This window comes from Balaenoptera physalus (genome assembly GCF_965194825.1).
Source record: "Balaenoptera physalus genome assembly, chromosome: 12".
Classification (NCBI taxonomy): domain Eukaryota; kingdom Metazoa; phylum Chordata; class Mammalia; order Artiodactyla; family Balaenopteridae; genus Balaenoptera; species Balaenoptera physalus.
Window position 1 is genome coordinate 22,439,153 of NC_138897.1, and position 20,069 is coordinate 22,459,221.

Below are 20,069 nucleotides of genomic sequence, written 5' to 3' on the forward strand. Positions count from 1 at the left end.
GACATGGTGGCAAATCTGTTCCACAGAACATGGATAAGAATGTTCATAGCAGTGTTATTGGCAATAGCAAAATACTGACTTCCCAGAAGTTCAGCAATGGTAGATTGATTAAGTGTGGTTAATTAGTATCATGGAATATTATACAGCAGAGAAAGTGATTGAAGTGCAGCCATATGCATTCTCCCAGATGAATCTCAAATATTTAAGGTTTAGCAAAATTACATACCAGAGAAGAATACACACATTATATTTATTTTATATGGTCAAGTACAGGCAAAGCAAAATCATATGTTAAAGATTCAAGCATATGTAGCAAAACTATAAAAAGGCAAGGGACTAATAAATACAAAATTAAGAAAACTGCAGGTGGGTACATGGGTTATTTGTTTCATTAAAATTATTATTGTGATCAATGTTATTATTATTAATTATACCCAACACTATATATATAGTATGCTCATAACTTAAATAAATCATATAATGTTGAAAATAGTAATATAACTAGAAGTTGTCTAGTCCACACCCTCATTTAACAAGGAAAAACATAAAGAAAAACGGCATCCAAAGCAATAGCAGATTTCAGAAATGCTACAAACCCATTAGTGAAAACCAATTAGCTAGTGAGGGGCTCAGGACTTGATTTAGAATCTCCTCTTTTACTTTAGACACATCTCAACAAAACACAGTTACCTACTTCTCAGCAAATCAGAAGTAGAAAAGAGAAAAACTTCTCTGAAGAAGTCTTACGACAGGGGGAACTTCCAGCTGGATACAAACAAGTAGATAAATCGCATTCTACAAATCAGTAATAAAAGTCTTAGGAAAACAAAGCAATAGACTGTGGCCATTTAATGGGAAATAAACAGTCCTCCATGAGTCAATATCTTCAGAAATCATCCCTATAAGATCAGATAATATAATAAGTGAGCCACAGTAATGCCTGGGGCTTCTTAAGGACAGGTTAAATTATGTTCTACATACTTAAAATGCAGCTAAGGGAGTGGATAAACAGTTTTAAAGGCTTAAAAAATTAGTAAAATCAGGAAATATTGGTGTTTAACAAGGAACTTCAGTACTAAGAACACTAACTAGAGTAAATAACATTTATATTAACCATTTAATTCGTTTATTCTCTTATAAAAATGTTAAAGCCAATTTAAGAACATTTAAGATACCAGAGTAATGTTGGTATTGATAAGCTCTCTTATCAGGTCAAGATACACTAACGAGTTGGTATTTTCATTAGATTGTATCATAAAGATTCAGTTAATTCAGTGGAACATTTTTGTCCTAGGTATGCCCAAAAGTAGCCTTCTGGCAAGAACTAGTCTTTAACGGATGAGCAAAAGACAAGAGCAAAATCTCCAAACTGCAATGCGTACCCGTTAAATCGCTCAAAATAATCACAAGTAGTATAAAGGGCCTTCCTCTCTTGAAACCGTGAAATGGCTGAACAAGCAAGAAGTCAGAGAATTTGGATGTGTGAAATTAAGCTAAAGTACCTCACAAAAATAAGAAGTAGGTTATAGGCACTGGGCTCACGGAATTTAGGAAAGAAGAGAAATTTCCTCATCCAGGTCATGTCATAACAATAAACTTTAAAAATATGATCAATAAATATGGGATGATTTATATGTTTTCTGGTTGAACTATTCCTCCAAGAAATGAAAGCTGTGAATAATATGGTTGTTTCAAACTATTTATAAAAACACAACATGTACTAGTATAACCATTGGCAAGTCACCATCAATAATGAAAAAGAAGAAATATATTCAATCATACACACTATTATGTATTTCTAAACTGTACCATTGATAAGGTCAGGCATTTCTAAACCACCAAAAAAAAAAAAAATTACTTAACAGTTGAGTTAAAGAGGTCTGTTTTTTAAACCTCAGGCTAACATGTGTCAAAGAACTTTAAAACACTATAGTAATTTTGATCATCAATGAGCCAACCTAGATTTCTGTGTGTTAGCCCAGCACTAAAGCAGAGAAATAGAAGGAATCAACCATCTACTGAAGGAGGAAGCAAACTGTGGAATACTAAAAGGCACTGTAATTTACCTTTGTGCTGCAATTATAAAGGTGTGTAATATTCCGCATTTTAGTTTTTGCTGTTACCCACTTGGCATGTGTAACATGTCATTTTATCTTGCACGTTTCAATTGGCCTACAGGGAAAATAATCTGGACTGTTCATCCTTTTTTTTTTTTTTTTTTTAAATTGACAAGTTTAACAGTTGCTTTACTTGAGGTCTTGTCTTGAAGGAAAATATCTTAAATGCTTTGGGGTCAGTGCCATGCTACTGATTTTATAATACCCATTAAGAAGTGCCTTGATCTCTGAAAAGTAGTAACTTTGAAGAAAATTAAAGTTCTATTATTCCAAGCAGGTAACATCCTCCTGGAAAAAAAAGCAGCATGCTGAGGTTGGCATAATCTACCTTCCCCTGGTGGTCATTTCTACCTCCCATTAATGCTCTATGAGCTCTGAAATTTCAATGATACTGGCTGAGAGGCCACTAGTTAGTCTCCTATAGTAAGAGTACCACTTAGCTGTCTTTAGAATATACCGGTAGTTTAACTTCCCAAAAAAGAAACACTCATGAAAATTTAAAAATTTGTTTTTAAGGCAAATCCCCATGACCTTGCAAAGTGTAGTACAGCATGTTAAATGCATTGCCTGTGGATCAGGACCTTGGATTCACAGTGAGAAAGGTTTTCCTGGGTTGTATGAAGGGAGGCAGAGTTGATGCTATACAGTTCAGAGATTAGAGCTATAATTCTGTAGAGATAGGCTGGAGAGAAGCAAGCAGGCTGCAGAACAGTTCATCGGGCATCATGTTGATATTTAATTCAGTGTGTTTCAATCAAGACTTAGTGAGATCCCAGGCTACAATTCATTAAGGTATAACTGTTGCGACAATTCACGAAACTCTTCAATCCTCCTCTTGAGTATCATAATAAAGAAACAGAGAAAAAAGAAGAAGATTCCACATTTATGTTTTATGAATTGTAAATGTGCATAGTATTTAACACTCCACTTTAGGGGTTACGGTATGTTTCCAGAACCAAGTGACATTTTATCTTCAGTTAATTAATCAAGTAATCCTTGGCAGGCTTATGTCATTATTCCTTTTACTCAGGCAAAACAAAGGTTTCCCAAAATTTGCGTATACAGTTCATGTAAGAGATTATCATCTAAGGTAGGTTACTCCATCAAAAATTGATCATTTGAGCTAGTAGCTGTGTAACAAATACCAAAATACAGCAATGTGTTCCTAAGTCAGTGCAAGTTTCTGAGCGCAATACAGGCCATATCTTTGGAAAGTGGGGAGATCCATAGCCAGGCCAGAAGAGCTCACTCACCAGTGAAATAGCACACTGGTTTCCAGAAGCATCTTTATGTATTTAGCACTAGCTCAATTCCCCCCCCGAAGTCATACATTTGGGGAGGTGGCACGGAGGGTGAAAATGCTCTCTTCCTTGTATATGATTGGCTTTTAATATAAGCAAATGCCAGAAACAACTGCATCCTTTCCTCATAGAATTACTTTGTTTGGCAGAAGTATGAGGAAAAAGAAATTTCACAAGCAAAGTTTCAGATGGCAAATTTTCCGAAGAAAAAGTAAGAATATTTGCTTTAAATTGTAATCTCGGGGCCCAGTCTTCCATGGAAAGAAATATTCTGTTCAGAAATTCAGCACTACCTATGTACATGAAGCATCACCTAAAGATAAAAAGTGTTTTCGTTGAGAAGTTAAGATTGAAAACAGAGCTTGTTTCCAAAGGAGAAAGATAGTACTAGATGACCCCACTACATACAGCAGGAAACATTCTAGGAGCAAATCATATGCATTTGAAGAATTTCAAACTATTGAACGAAAGAAGAAATGTAAGCCAGAGAGGAAGAAATCTTTCCTCTCATAAAAGATGCTTTTGAGGATAACTAGAGTGCTAGAATTCCCTTGGAAGATGCAGTGTCATCTTTTCCCTCTCCAGAAGCAAGTAAAAATATCCCCTTCCACCCAAAAATCACCTCCTCAAATCTCATCAAGCTCCCCATTGGCTGAGAAAATCGTACTACAGCCTGTAAATATCCTGTACTCCGGGAGAAACTTCCAGCAGGGCTCATTGAAGAATTCAGATAGGATTAAAGCTCTTCCTCTTCAGTGAAAACAATAAGGAAGTTTGCTAAAAGGTTAACTTGCCCAAGAATAAATGTAAGTCATACACACTGGGAAGTTATAAATCTCTCCCCAGAAAAAAAAAAAAAAAAAAAAAATGCCTATGAGCAGCTCAAGCCAGCCCAGCTCTTAAGAACATTAAAGCAAATGCACTAAGCCTAATATATGCACATATAACACATGTGGTGGCTGTTTCACATGCTTCATAACTCAGAGGGCAAGGCTGCCATGTGGGAGGTGGATGCTGTGACAGGTCCCTGGTGATTTATACCGCAGCACTCACAGAGGAGTGGACAGCCGGTCTGCCCAGGAGCCCTCAGGTCCTGCCATGCTCCACTCAACAGCAAAGCCAGATCTGGGGCATCGGATCTGCTTTGGTTGCGGGAGATGAGAACGATGTGGATAGGGGAGGTAGCAAGCCTCATCTCACCATGTCCCGACGACATAAACGCGCACTGATGTTTTTAATCGAACGTAACCCAAACATATATATGAAGAATCAATTAAAATTAACATGTATACTTGCGATTGCATTCATTACCATCGAAAATTTTCATCTCTTCTGAGATGCCAGGACTCTACTTAGTGCCTTTGCTTGGGGCTCAAGTCAAATATATAAGAAGACAGCATCTTACAAAAGCCAACTAAAAAGCCACTAGCTGCCTCCTCCAGCTTCACTTCCCCATCCTACGCCAACACTGTCCAGGGATGCCCTTTGTTATGTCCTAATGATTTCACAAAAATCTACAGCAGTTTCAGACTTTATCTAGGAAGTGGGAAAATAGCCAGTGCTATTGTACTTGTCTCCATAATCCTTTGTCACCAATCAACAAAGTCTTTAAAAACATCCTGCTGAATGGGAATTTCACTGCCGGTAAACTAGACACTTGGCCTTATTAAGGGCACCTCCTACTGGTCCTCTCATAGAGTGAACTGTGCTTTCCTCATCATCAATTCCCTGCCATGTCCCTGAAGAGGGGAAATTGCTACTAAGAGAAAGAGGAGAAACAGATTAAGGAGCAAAGATCAGAGTGATCTGAATTAGCAATATCTCAAAACTGCACCATCCACTTTCCTGGGACTGGCGCAAACTACATCACATTTGCAAATAACACAAGTGGATTTAGAAGTATAGAGGAGCTTAAAGATTTAGACCCACAAGCCTATCCACAGGCATTTCCCTTGTATATGTATCTTTTTGTCTGCCTTTTCAATCATAGACTTGTCCGTTGAGGAGTTAATTAAAATAAAGTAATATATGGTCCTAACTTTCTGGACAAGAAACTTAAGTAAGTGGGAAGGGGGATATTTAATTAATTTAGATATTAGTAAAACACATAGAAACCCATCTCCATTCATTTATCCCCACCCTTCGCCAAGGACAGTTGGGAAACGGCTTTAAAATATTTTAGTGTAACTGACAAAAGGTCATCGCCCATTTCTGCACACCTTCCTTGTCTAATGCAATATTTTCAGCCCACGCATTTCAGGCCTGGCTCCACAGACTTTCTACCCAGCGAGGATGCCCCGCTGAACTTGCCCTCTGTCCTCCTTGGCCTTCCACCAAACTGCCCGAGAGCACAAGTCAATCTGTGCGGAAGGAGGGTGCGCCTTCTTTTAAAGACACCTTTCGTTACTGCTTTACTGCAGGGACAGTCCCCCGCCCACCTTCTGGGAGTAATTGCTGAGGACAAAGCTCCGGGAGAGAGGAGCCCGGAGGAGGAGACCAGCCTGAGACGGAGGGAGGGAGCACGGGCTGCTGGGGGAGCGAATGGTGATACGCGTGCACCGCGCCGGAACGCGCACACACACACACCCCCCCCTCTCGCTGGCTCGTGCTCGCTCTGTCAGGCCAAAGGAAGGTGAAGGGTCGGGTCGCTGTAGATGCGCAGATCCCTGCTCCTGTTCGGCCACGTCAAAAATTTGGGGAGCCTCGCGCTTGAGTGTCTGAATCCCTAGCCACCCGAGAGGCACATTCTCCGCGGGCGCTCGCAACCCTGGACCGCGCAGCACTTAGCAGCAACAAGAAAGCCGGAGCCTCAGGCTCCCGAGAGGCTGGGGGCTGGGCGCTTGGACGCGGTTTACATTCTGTTCCCTGTTCATTTCCAAGCCACAGGTTGGGGTGTTCCCACCCAACGCCTGGCCCCTGCCAGACGCTCCTTTTCTCTGGGATTTGGGGAAAGGTCATTTCCGAAGGGATTTGAATGCTCTCCCCTTCTTCCCCGCCGGGCCCACTCCCTATACCCTAGTGTCCGTCTACACTTGTGGCGAGGCCGGCAAAACCAGCAGACTGTTATAATGAATCATTTTGTTCTTTTTTAAATTCTTCTTCTTCTTCTGGCCGTCGAAACCTCCAGCTCCATATTCGCAGACTGCCGCAGCCCTGAGCAACCCTCCGACCCCTCTTTTTCCTGCTCTAACCCAATCCAGTACCCAAACAGGTTTGCCATTTTTTAATTAGGAACTGCGCTTGCCAAGTACCAGGGCCAGGGGGCTGGTTCCCCAGAACAGCAATCATTTGGAGTTTGGAAATGTCCTGGAGACTTAGCTTGAGAGCTGCATTCACTGTTAAAAAATAAAATAAAACAAAACACGCCTCCTTCCTCCTGGCAACTCTGCGGCCTCCTTCGGCCCCACCGTCCCCTCCTCCAAAGTACCAAAACACATTAGCGTCCCTTTCTCGAATTCTCAATCAGCAAGTCTAAAAAGCCAAACCAGAGATGCGTCACATACAAACGACTCAGCCCCACCATCTACATTCCGCACAGACTCCCTCAAAGCCCCCCTGGAGGACCTCCTCCACTTGGCCCTGTGGCCCCAATTCCCCTCCTCCGCAGCTTTGCGAGGCTTTAAGGATCCAACCCAGTTCCTTTCAAGACATCCCCATCACCTGCTTCCTCCCTGCCCCAGCCCGCCAGCTCTCCAAACCAATGCAAGTATTTGCAAAAGCAAAGATGTGAGAAGCACCAGATTTGTTAAAAAGCCAAGGGGCACCCCCTTTCCCCAGCTGCCAACATCCTCTACCCCCAGGGAAAAAAAAAGTCTTCCCATCTTTTATCATCGGTGAGGAAATGGGGGACAGAGGGAGCGCTGAACATCTTGCCCTTTCTCCCTCTATCCCAATTCTACTACTCGCCAAAGGAGATGAGGAGAAGGAAAGGGGGTGGGGGGGGGCGGGTGCGAAGAGAAGAAAGGAAAGAACCTCTTACCGGTGACTTGGAGACGTGCGCTGAGCAGGGTAGCTCCGAAGAGTACAAAAGCCAGCTTGGGTACCCAAACACATCCAAGACTATTCTCCATATTTCAGCCAACACCTTCGGGGCCGGGGGTCCTGGGCAGTCGCAACACTCACACACATGCACTCACACACGCGTGCACACATGCACACACACGCGCCGAGCCCCTTCGGCTTCCTCCTCCTCCTCCTCCTCGTCCTCTTCCTCCACCTCTTTCTCCACCTCCCCTGCGCCTCTTCTGCCTCCGAAGCCTTTTTCCTCGTCCACTGACAGAATCAGCAGCAAAAAGGGGCAGCAAAAAGTTCCATTCGGTCCAAGAGATCTCGAGCCCCGGTAAAACCTCGGAAAACTAACTCAAGGAAACAGAGGGAACAAGAGGAGGGAAGACAGCTCTCCACGGGGCTTGCGAAACATCAATAAACAGAATATCCAGGAGGGACCAAGAGGAGACAGAAAGCAATCCCTGTGGTTGGGCTGTGCATCAAAAGATTGAGGCTGGGTAGAGTTGAAGAGAAAAATCCGTGCGCAAAACCTGGGGATGCTGTTTGGTTTTCCTCCAAGAGCCGAGGGGGACCTGGGGACGAGAGGCAGGGCGCTGCGGGGTGGAGCGCTCTCACTTGTTACTGGGGCGTCCGCCAGCGGTGTGTGAGCTGGGAGTTGGAGCCGTACTATCGATTGATCCGGAGAAGTGGAGGGCTGGAAGGGAAAATGTGGAGACCGGAGGAAAACGGACTGGATCAGGCAAAGATTCCACGGGAAAGGGGGTGGGGGCAGAGAGATGCCTGCGAAGAAAAAAAGAGCGGTCGGGGGAGGCTTCCAGCAGCTGCATTCGCCTGGTCTACATATCAATGAGCAGGGATGCCCTCTGTGGGCAAAGCGTGGGAAGTCACTTTTGTCAATGGATCTGGCAAATACTGTAAGTGTCTGGGGGGTTTGCTGCCATTTCTTTTGACACTCAATCTTAGGGAATTTATTTTTGACTGTAAAATTGAGGCGGGTATTTAGGCTGGGTCAGATGGGTAGGGTGTTTCCTTCCTTCTCTGCCTTCAGCATTACTGAATTTTTCATCTGGAAGAATCACTTAATCCAACTCCTTCTAGGACAGGTGGGAAACTGAGGTCCAGAAACACAAGGGACAAATACAGACTGCTATTTCCTGACATAACAGCCAGGGTCCTCTTTTTGTAGGATGTCTTATTTCACCTGTGTTCTCTCTTCTCTAGACAGGATTCAGTGCTTTATTCAACCAATTTTAAAGCATTTACCATGCTCCAGGTACCCTGTTAGCTTCCAGGAAATATAAATGTGAAGTTTAATAAGACTCAGATTCTGTCCTCCAGGGGTTGGTGATCTGCTGGGAGAGAGGCGTAAATAGATAATTATAAAATATCTTAATAAATATGATGGTCTGTGTAATGAGGAGGTGCTCTGGGAGAACAAGAGAGGGGCTTCCCCAGTCCCCGAGACATGAAATGAAGCAAACACACACAGGAGGAAATTCAGGAAGGGTGCACAGTGGAACCCTTTCAGGAAACTGCTTTAAGCTGACTTTCCTTGCACATCTTATCTCTACTGCAGGACCTCAAGCTCCTTTGAGAAGAGGGATTGTATGTCATTCACCTTTGAACCCCTCACAGATCTAGCAAAAGACTCGGAATACTGCACATGCCAACAGATTTTTGCTGAATAAGTGAACTTACAAAGGAGTGAACTTGGCCACAAAGGACGAAAAATAGAAATGCCACTCTGGTAAAAAGTTCTGTCTTTTACGGAGCTGTTCAGCTGTAGGTTCTCTCCATTCCCCACTGCATTACATTGTCTATTCACTCTTTCTCTCTCTTCCCCAAACTTTCTTATCACCATCTCACACTCATTAGTTTATGAGAGGAGAAAATGTGGCTACCTATTCAAAAGAAGGGGGGAAAGCATGAAAAATACAGGATACAATCATCAGCAGGAAAAGTCCCATGATACTAGAACTTGACAACAGTGTTTCTAGATCATTAGCCATGTCCATCCCTTTCTGTCTTGAAAAAGTTAAGATAAGAAGAACCTGTGACATATAGACACTACCAAATGTAAAATAGATAGCTACTGAGAAGCAGCCGCATAGCACAGGGAGATCAGTTCCGTGCTTTGTGACCACCTAGAGGGGTAGGATAGGGAGGGTGGGAGGGAGCCGCAAGAGGGAGGAGATATGGGGATATATGTATATGTATAGATGATTCACTTTGTTATATAGCAGAAACTAACATACCATTGTAAAGCAATTATACTCCAATAAAGATGTTAAAAAAAAAGTTTAAAAAAGACACTTGGCAAAATTTGAATATGGGTGGTATATTAAATAATAGTACTCTAAGATATTAAAATTCCTCTATTTTATATTTGCATTGTATATAAAATAACATCCTGTTGTTTTAGAAGATAAACATACTGAAACACTTAGGGGTAGACATTTATGATACCTTTAATTTACTCTAAAATTGTTCAGCAAAAATATGTATACACACATTCATACACACACACAAAGTAAATGTGACAAAAGTGAACAATTGGTGAATGTAAGTGAAGAGAATAAGTTTATTAAGCATTCTTGCAGCTTTTCAATTCTTTTGTAATTTTTTAACTTAAAAGTTCAAAGAAAGATTGAAAGAAAAAAAAAAAAAAGGACCTGTGATTTCCAGATCAAACCTCCAGAAATAATTTAGATGGATGGGTCCTTTAGAATGGAATGGAAGTCTTTGGTGATCTCCAAGTTTCTCAAAATACTCAAAGCTTCCCTTAGCTGAGGATGAGGTAACTGGAGATACAGGCTCAGGGTCTAGAACAAGGATCCTTAACTGGGTCCATGGACTCTTCCTAGAAGGTCCCTGCTGACAAGTTTCAGGGATTTCATAAGTAACCTGAAATTTTATGAAAAATGATTGACTTCTGTGCTCATGATCTTTTTTCCTTAGGAGGGAATATTTAGCTTTCATTAGATGCACAAAATGAATTCAAGCATGCCCTCTGCCAAAACGATGGAAAGAACCACTGGTTTACAAAGTGTGGTACAAGGAAAGAGTTGAAATCTCTTCTGAGAGAGTGATGAAGTCCTCTATTCTCTTCATCAGTAAAAGAATGTCCACAAAGAGTGGGAGGGTAGGAACCAAAAATGGTCCATGGTGTTCAAATCCCTTTAAATGGACACTGCTCAGTCTAACAGAACAAATAGTGATTAAGTTACTCTTCGCTATGGTCCTTGACTCATGTACCCTGAGTCATTGAGGTCATCTGCCCACCAACCAATGAGCTTCTAAAAAGATCATCAAATTCTCATCCTCTTAGATACTTAGTTGGTTTCACAACTAGCTTCTGACAGTTGCTTGTACTCACTTGCCCAATATGCCCTCTTTTTTTTCTTACAGATGACTCCAGCTTGATTTTGGTACCTTTTCTTGGAAAGAGCTTCAATATTTTCTGATTCACAGCATGGCCATTTATACTTGGGAAATATAGCACCTCCTTACTGCTCCTCTCAGAGGTGTGAGGCCCGCTTACAACCTAGCCTCCTTATCAGGAAAAAAGGAAACCAAAAGATCAAAGAGTAAGAGAAGAGGAATGGGAGCCACAGGTAATAGTTTAGTGTAATGAATCCTCTTCATATAGTCTTTATGACATTTGGTGCTGAGAGTTCCCTTCTGGGGTTTAATCTGGTGATAAAATAGGCAGATACACTTTTGTGCTCTTAAGGGAGATTAATCAGTACCTATATTTCTTCAAAACACATGTACCCTAAGTTATGTGTGCTTGTGTGTGCTTGGGAAAGGGGGGGCATCTGGAACAACGATTTTCTGAGATTAGCCCAAGAGGACGAGTCAGATTAAAAATATGCAATTCCTTTTAGGATCTGCATTATGGAACTGCATTTCTTGTCCTACCTTAATTCAGAAAATTAATGATCTGAGACTATTTCTATTCTTCTCCCTATATCATGACCTGACTTTAAAGACACTTTCTGTAACATGCCCTAGAAATTTACTTGCCAAAACAATATCATCTAGTCCAATGGTACCTGTTAGGCTATGAATTTGACTATACTACGAGTCAAATCATGTGAACATGACAATGTAATAATTCACCATTTAGTCACTTATTTAAGAACACCAATTATTATACTAGAGATTTTGGGCTATGTAATATCTATATAGAATATACAACTATCGATAAGACATGGTCATTGCCCTTGGCTAATTTACAGTCATGGGGTGAAGGGATGTATTTTAGTTGACATTTGTTGGTTATTTTGGTTTTTGTTTGCTTTCGTTTTTGCTCAGAATCCATTCTTCCTTATTCTGGTAACCACTCCCACATTTTGCTACTACTCTTCCACATTATCAACTACAAAGTTGAAGAAGTGGATCCTAAGTCCCTTTAGTCTTGCAGAGGAGACTATCTTCCTGATCAAGATGATAAAAATCAAAGCTGAGCCCATCAGCCAGTCAGAGCAAAGTAGTCATTTCTGAGGCTTCAAGGAATGAGAAGCTCTCTGTCTCTCCTGGGGGTACTGCTAGGAGAAACCTTTCTTCCCTCTAGATCATGAAAATATATGAGCTTAAATTGTTAGAGAAACACAAATCAAAACTACAATGAGGTGCCACCTTACACTGGTCAGAATGACCATCATTAAAAAGTCTACAAATAACAAATGCTGGAGAGGGTGTGGAGAAAAGGAAACCCTCTTACACTGTTGGTGGGAATGTAAATTAGTGCAGCCACTCTGGAGAACAACATGGAGATTTCTTTAAAAACTAAAAATAGAGCTACTATATGATCCTGAAATCCCAATCCTGGGCATATATCAAGACAAAACTATAATTTGAAAAGATGCATGCACCCCAGTGCTCATAGCAGCACTATTTACAATAGCCAAGACATGGAAGTAATCTAAATGTCCACGGACAAATGAATGGATAAAGAAGATGTGATACATATATGCACAATGGGATACTACTCAGCCATTAAAAAAGAATGAAATAATGCCATTTGCAGCAACATGGAAGGACCTAGAGATTATCATACTAAGTGAAGTAAGTCAGAAAGATAAAGACAAATATCATATGATAATATCACTTAAAATATGGCACAAATGAATTTATTTATGAAACAGAAACAGACTCACAGACATAGAAAATAAACTTATGGTTAACAAAGGGGAAAGGGAGTGGGGGAGGGATAAATTAGGAGTTTGGGATTAGCAGATACATAATATATAATATATAGAGATAAAATAGATAAACAACAAGGTCCTACTATATAGCATAGGGAACTAGATTCAATATCCTGTAATAAACCATAATGGAAAAGAATATAAAAAATAATATGTATATATATGTATAACTGAAACACTTTGCTATACGCCAGAAACTAACACAACACTGTAAATCAACTATACTTCAATAAAAAATATACATATATAAATGAGCTTTAATAGAGGTACTAATTTAGGAGAAATCTTGGCACTTCCATCAGATCCCTATGAGGAACCTGTGGTAGATGGAACAATTTCCCTCCTCTCTCCTCCAAAGATACCCACATCCTAATCCCTGGAACCTGTGAATATGTTACCTTACATGGAAAAATGGGTTTTCAGATGTGACAAAATTAAGGATCATGAGTCAGAGAGATTATCCTGGATTATCCCAGTGAACCCAATGTATCACAAGGGTTCTGAGAAAATGGAAGAGGGAGGCATAAAATCATAGAGAAGGAGATGTGATGAGGAAAGCAGGTGGTCAGGGCAGAGTGATGCCATTACTATAAAGGATCATGGGCCAAGGAATGTGGCCTCTGAAAGATGAAGATGCCAAAAACCAGACTCTCCCCTGGATCCTGCAGAAGGAATAAAGCTCTACCGACACCTTGACTTTAGCCCTGTAAAACTGTACATACACACACACACACACACAGCAAATTTAGTGGCTTAAGCAACACAAATTTATCCTCTTACAGCGTAGAGGTCTGCCTGGAATGCAAGTAGCCCCAGCACTGGAAAAAGTAAGAAAGGGATTCTCCCCTAGAGCCTCCAGGAAGATTACAACCCTCTGGATACCTTAATTGTAGCAGTATAAGACCCATTTACAGAATTTTGACCTCCAGAACCATAAGATAAGAAATGTGTGTTGTTTTAAGAAACTAATTGTGTAGTGACTTGTTAGAGCAGCAATAGAAAATAATATAGAAAATGAGCTGAAACTGTCAAATTAGAGGGAAAAGCTGGAAAGAAAGTGAATTCTTGGTGATACTGGAATAAGTCATTTTGTGTGAAGCCGGCCTGGACTTTGGATTTCTCAGTTACAGGAGACAATTAATTCTTTTATTATTTAATTCAGGTTAAGGAGGATGCCTACCTTTTATAACATAAAGAATCCTAACTAAACCAATTAAAAACAGTTGCTCTTTATTAAGTACATTCTCCTACCATGAAATGTATGGGTTTTATTCGGTTTCAGCTTTGCAACTAATTTTTGACTGGCAGAGGTAGAGGCCATCAGAAGTCTAACTCCAAGTGTGTGATGATATGAACAATGAAAAGAAGGTTTTGTTGTTATTATTAGTCAGCAAACCTTTCTCAACACTCACTGGATAGATAACTTAGTGGTTAAAAGGAAGGACAAGAAAGAGTTCTTGCTTTCAAGCAACGTCCTATCTAAACAAAGAAGTTAGACATATTTTATGGCCTAGAATTTAAAACTTTATGCATGTAATAGCAAAAAAAAAAAAAAATACTGCAGTAATTTAGATGAAGGGGGAAATGAGGTGGTCAGAGATAACTTCTTCAAAGTAATAGGACTCCAATGGGACTATTAACCAAACAAAGGATTTGAGGAGATTATGGATGTGTAAAGTTCTGGAAAATGAAATTAAATCAGCCTGATAGGACAAGATAATTTGAGTAGGGGCACAGTAGGAGAAGAATCCCCAATAAGGACAGAGCCCTAGAGGGCTTATGAGCTAAAAATACCCAGAATTTCTGGTTTCAGATATTTTCTAAAGTGCAAAAATTACTTGCAAAAAGACATGGCTGGGTCACTTTTTCTAATCTTTAAAGAATAGGAGAGGAAATAGCCAAGTTTCCTTGATTTACATGAAAGTGAGCTGGAAATCAGTTCCAGGCAGGAGACAACAATTAATGATTAAATATATGATCTATAAATACTTAGGAAAGGATGTAAGATCACTAGGACCCAACATGGGTTCACTTAGAATAAATTATTACAGATTGAAGCAGCTGGAAAATGTCACAGACAAATCATACCTGGATTGCAGTGAGGGCTTTTACCACGTACTCATGACGTTGTTGTCAAATCCCTAAATTAAAATCTGACCTAAACAATAATACGGTGTGGTAAATCCATAGTAACTATTACCGAGGTGTTGTATTATTTGGTCAATGCTAATTCATGCCCATTTTGGAGGCTGTTCTCCGGTAACTTACCATAGGGCTCTGCTTCCCTTTGCCCCCATAGCAAATGTTTTTAATTGATACTTGGGATAGAAATATTAACGTGCTTAACAAATTAACTGGTGACATAAAACTGGAAGGAATAACTAATATACTTGTGGACGAATTTAAAATTCAAAATGATCTCAGCAGGATAAGACAATGAAATTCATCTAAAATATGAAAATGAAAAAGAATACTTGTAAAGGATTGTACTCCAACTCCACACACCCCTCCCCCCAAAAAAAATCCAATTCCATAAATAAAGAATTGGAAAGAAGGGATTTGATTTCAACTGAGTGGAAAAAAAAAAAAAAAAAGAGCATCTCAATTGACGGTAAGCTTGTTAGGAAAAAACTGTATGATGCATTCATTGAAAAATCAAGTGTCATATGACACCACATTAGACACAATGGCATACCCAAGCTAGGGTGGTTAAGTACCACTCTGCTCTGCGCCCAACAGTACACCCAGGGGGGTTCCCTGTTCAGAGGGAGCTTTAATCCAAAGTCGTATGCCCTCCCTCTTTACTTTTTAAATTACTTCTTCCTTTATCCTATAAATGTGGGCACTTCCCACTGAGTTTAGAATTAAAGTTAGTATGAGTCCCAGTAAGTACATATATTTATATATTTAACATTGTATTAATCCACATTAATTTTACATTAATAGAATGTATTACTGTAATAATATAATATTTGATATATATTTAATAATTTGGAAACTATTACAAGTGGTTAAAGTCCAAATAGACTTTATATAGCCTGAATAGAAAAACAAAACAAACGGCATTTTATGGTCATGTCAGGGGAATAAGAATGTGTGCCAGGGTTTCCCTGGTGGCGCAGTGGTTGAGAATCTGCCTGCCAATGCAGGGAACACAGGTTCGAGCCCTGGTCTGGGAAGATCCCACATGCCGTGGAGCAACTGGGCCCGTGAGCCACAACTACTGAGCCTGCGCGTCTGGAGCCTGTGCTCCACAAAAAGAGAGGCCGCGACAGTGAGAGGTCCGCGCACCGCGATGAAAAGTGGCCCCCACTCGCCGCAACTAGAGAAAGCCGTTGCACAGAAACGAAGACCCAACACAGCCAAAAATAAATTAATTAAAAAAAAAAAAAAAAAAAGAACGTGTGCCTTTCTGGGAAGAGGCTGGATTTCACGTGGATGGGAAGAGGAGCACGCAGCCATCACTTATATGCCTATTATGTGCCAGGCTTTAGTCCAGGCACTTTAAATGTTATCTCACTTAATCCTCGTAAGAACCTTGTGATGTACTGCTCTTCCCATTCACAGATGAGGAGCCGAAAACTACGCAAGTTAAAACTGGCAGCCCAACATCACACAGTTAATAAGTATAAGAGCTCAAACTGGAGCGGGCCCTACCCCGAGGACACCCAGGCCCCCCGCACTGGGTGTGCTGCCTCCCAGCTGTGTACCAGGAAGTAAGGCCGCCATAACAGTCAGCTCCTTAGAGAGCACCATTTCTTCTCTGTAGAGAACAAGGCCTTCCTTGGGTATGGGTTGTATCTTTGGCTATCTCATGTATTGTAAAAATCCTAGCTAAATAACTCAAGAAGACAGTGCCCGGAACAAGTTCTGGTAATGCTGTGCTATGGGAAGTGATGAGGGAATTCACCCTCGGCTCTGGGAGATGTTGGCGCAAAACGCTCTATGGCAAACTTCTCCAAATGGCTGTGATGTCTGAACATTACAAACTGGGATGCATGTTCTTCACATCCTCCCAACCAATAGTCTCCAGCCCCTAGATGGCTGCCCACAGGGAGGGCATAGCTGGCTCCATCTCAATCATCTCTTCGACAAGGTATCTTCGGAAACATGGGTAGTTTTTTCTATAATAACCCATGGCAATGGAGGAAAAAGCCTTAACGATCTCCAAAATGGGAAAGGAACTTTCCATCTCAGAAAAGAGCAAAAGCAAGTTCTTTTACAAGTAGAAAAGTGTCATTTTTGCAGTTGAATACTCTTGAAAATTGGTACTTTGGTACAACTCTATTCCCCCGAACTGAGGGAATTCTCCTTCTGAGGCTGGTAAAATGGCTGCAGAAATAGCCTATTTGTTGCTACAGTGGTACGCTACAGAGGTTTAATTGAATAATTTCCTGTTTCTACTTCCACCATGTGAAGTATTGCAGAAGGACCAACTGCTGGCCTTGATCCATGAGAAAACCTGTGGTGTCTCTTCTTATGCAATGTGGGCTCTCTCAAGTACCCAGCACTGAGAGCTCTTAAGAAAAAGGAGAAGGAAACAAGTTCATTTCTTTGAGTGCAGTGGTAAAGGAGGCAAGGGGGCCCTGAAAGCCAGAAAAGAAAGGCTGGGCCCCATAAAGTCCAGGAAAAGTAACAGATAAGACAACAGGCGAGAAATTACACTCCTAAGCGGCTATAGGACAAAGGAGAATTGAAAAATGTATAGTATCATCATCCTCAAAACCAATGAAAACATTAAAATCTAACCTTCCAGAGGGTGAGGAAGGAACATTTGTCCACTGATTTTTTTTTAACTAACATACGAAAACACAGGCACTTTAACTTCTACACACAATATTGCCTTTCATCATGAACTATGGACTGTATCTCCAAATCTTCTTAACTAGTAGTGTGGGGTACTTTCATGCTTATTTCACAAAATGTGAAAATGTGATTTTTTTAGACATGGTTTTAAGTAATTTAAAATAAAAAGGCCAATGCAGCATTAGAGTTTAAAGTATTTTTTCACCTATCAACTTGTCATCGGAAGGAAAAAATGCTGTAAAATATTTTCCTTGGGATATTTGACCTTTTCCCTGAAAAAGATGGAAACATTTTTGATGCCAATATTTTCTTAGGTTTTCAATTTAAAAAATAATAATAATAGGAGATGGGTTACCTGAAGACAGTACATCTATTCAATGAACTAAGGTATAGGCCTTAAGAATTATGCTGTAGAAAAAAATAAATCATGAGACTTTATAACATCTTAAGTGAAAAAGTTAAAAAAAAAAAGGTCCAAATTTCAAGTATTGTCTGATCTCTCTTTTCCAATGAATATGCCCCTTCCACCTCCCCACACACATATACAGTATTCCAGGAGGGTAGAAAGGGGATGGACTTAGGGATCAGCTACACTTAAGTTCAGCTCGAATCTAGGCACTGAAAGACTTCAGTCAGGTTTAAATCTCTGAGCCTCCATTTCCTCTCTGCAAAATAAAGACATAAATATGCTCTGAGCACCACTGTGCTTGCAGTTTACACTCTATACAAGCTCTTCTCAACACAGCCAGACCGCTTCTTTTAAATATAAGTCAGACCAAGTCACCCTGCTCAAATGAATGGATAAAGAAGAGGTGGCACATATATACAATGGAATATTACTCAGCCATAAAAAGAAACGAAATGGAGTTATTTGTAGTGAGGTGGATGGAGTTAGAGTCTGTCATACAGAGTGAAGTAAGTCAGAAAGAGAAAAACAAATACAGTATGCTAACACATATATATGGAATCTAAGGGAAAAAAAAAAAAAGGTCATGAAGAACCTAGTGGCAAGACGGGAATAAAGACACAGACCTACTAGAGAATGGACTTGAGGATATGGGGAGGGGGAAGGGTTAGATGTGACAAAGTGTGAGAGTGGCATGGACATATATACACTACCAAATGTAAAATAGATAGCTAGTGGGAAGCAACCGCATAGCACAGGGAGATCAGCTCTGTGCTTTGTGACCACCTGGAGGGGTGGGATAGGGAGGGTGGGAGGGAGACGCAAGAGGGAGGAGATATGGGGACATGTGTATGTGTATAGCTGATTCACCTTGTTATACAGCAGAAACTAACACACCACTGTAAAGCAATTATACTCCAATAAAGATGTTAAAAAAAAATAAAATAAAATAAAAAAACCTTTCTGTGGGTCTACATCTATTCATCTCACTCAAATTCAGTTCCGCCTGACTCAAAAGACCCGAAGAACCCACATTTCCCTTTTCCTTCACTGTCTGACGCTGCCTCCTAGGTGCCCCTTCAGTAAGTCCAGGGCTCCAGTCGCTGGCCTCCTGCTGTTCCTGGGACACATGGGCACCCTGCCACCTCAGGGACTTTGCACGCATTTCCTCTCTCTGAGACACTGCTCCCCAGAATCTGGGGGCTTTCTCCCCAAACTCTTTAGGTCTCTGCTCAAACACCACTTTCTCAGGGAAGCCTCCTTTGACTGCCTTGCCTACAGAAGTGCCACAGGAATATAAATTTAAGGCAGAAAGTCAAGGGATCAGGAGACTCTTCTGTGTTCTCGAATTATGTTCTCTACCCCATCACTTTTTCTCACTTAGCCCTCAGATCTCAATTCAATCATTACTTCCTCAGAAAAACCATCACAGAGTAGATCAAATGCCCCTATGAGAGCCACTCATAGCCCATGTCCCTCTTCTTCACTGAACTTACCGAAGTGATCGTTTTGTATTTAATGTTGACTAATGTCAGTCTTTCTCACTAGACTGTGAGCAAGATGAAGATCCAGGTTTTCGCTCGCATTGTTATTCCAGCACTGGTATAATGACTGGCCCATAACAAGTGCTCAGTGTGTATTTTTGTTTGTTGTTTTTTTAAATTATTTATTTATTTATTTATTTATTTATTTATTTATTTATGGCTGTGTTGGGTCTTCGCTTCTGTGCCAGGACTTTCTCTAGTTGCGGTGAGCGGGGGCCACTCTTCATCGCGATGCGCAGGCCTTTCACTGTCGTGGCCTCTCATGTTGCGGAGCACAGGCTCCAGACGCACAGGCTCAGTAATTGTGGCTCACGGGCCCAGTTGCTCCGTGGCATGTGGGATCTTCCCAGACCAGGGCTCGAACCCGTGTCCCCTGCATTGGCAGGCAGACTCTCAACCACTGCACCACCAGGGAAGCCCCTCAGTGTGTATTTTTGAAGGAATGAACACACTGCTATTGCCCACAGTGGCTGTGGAATGACAGCATCTGATGATCTGGGATCCAGGGGCCCAACCACATTTTTATCTTGTCTCAGCAAACAGGTGACAGACCAACAACAGCCCAACGTGGAAAGAACGGCCCTAGCACAGCATACTGTGCCGCAGTTGTGTCCTGGCATCAAGTCTGGGCAGCTGGACTAAACCTCAGTGCAGTCCCAGTAAATATGTAGAGGTCA

At 41.1% G+C, this 20,069-nt stretch overlaps 1 protein-coding gene across 1 annotated transcript in view; it reads right to left on the reverse strand.

The window, feature by feature from the left end:
* Positions 1-19,520, reverse strand: part of DCC (DCC netrin 1 receptor) — a 1,180,955-nt gene extending 1,161,435 nt beyond the window's left edge. Inside the window, exon 1 of the mRNA XM_082416529.1 lies at positions 7,398-19,520. Coding sequence (XP_082272655.1) covers positions 7,398-7,488 — 91 coding nt within the window. The 5' untranslated portion in view covers positions 7,489-19,520. The remainder of the gene's footprint in view (positions 1-7,397) is intronic.
* Between the last annotated feature and the right edge of the window lie 549 nt (positions 19,521-20,069).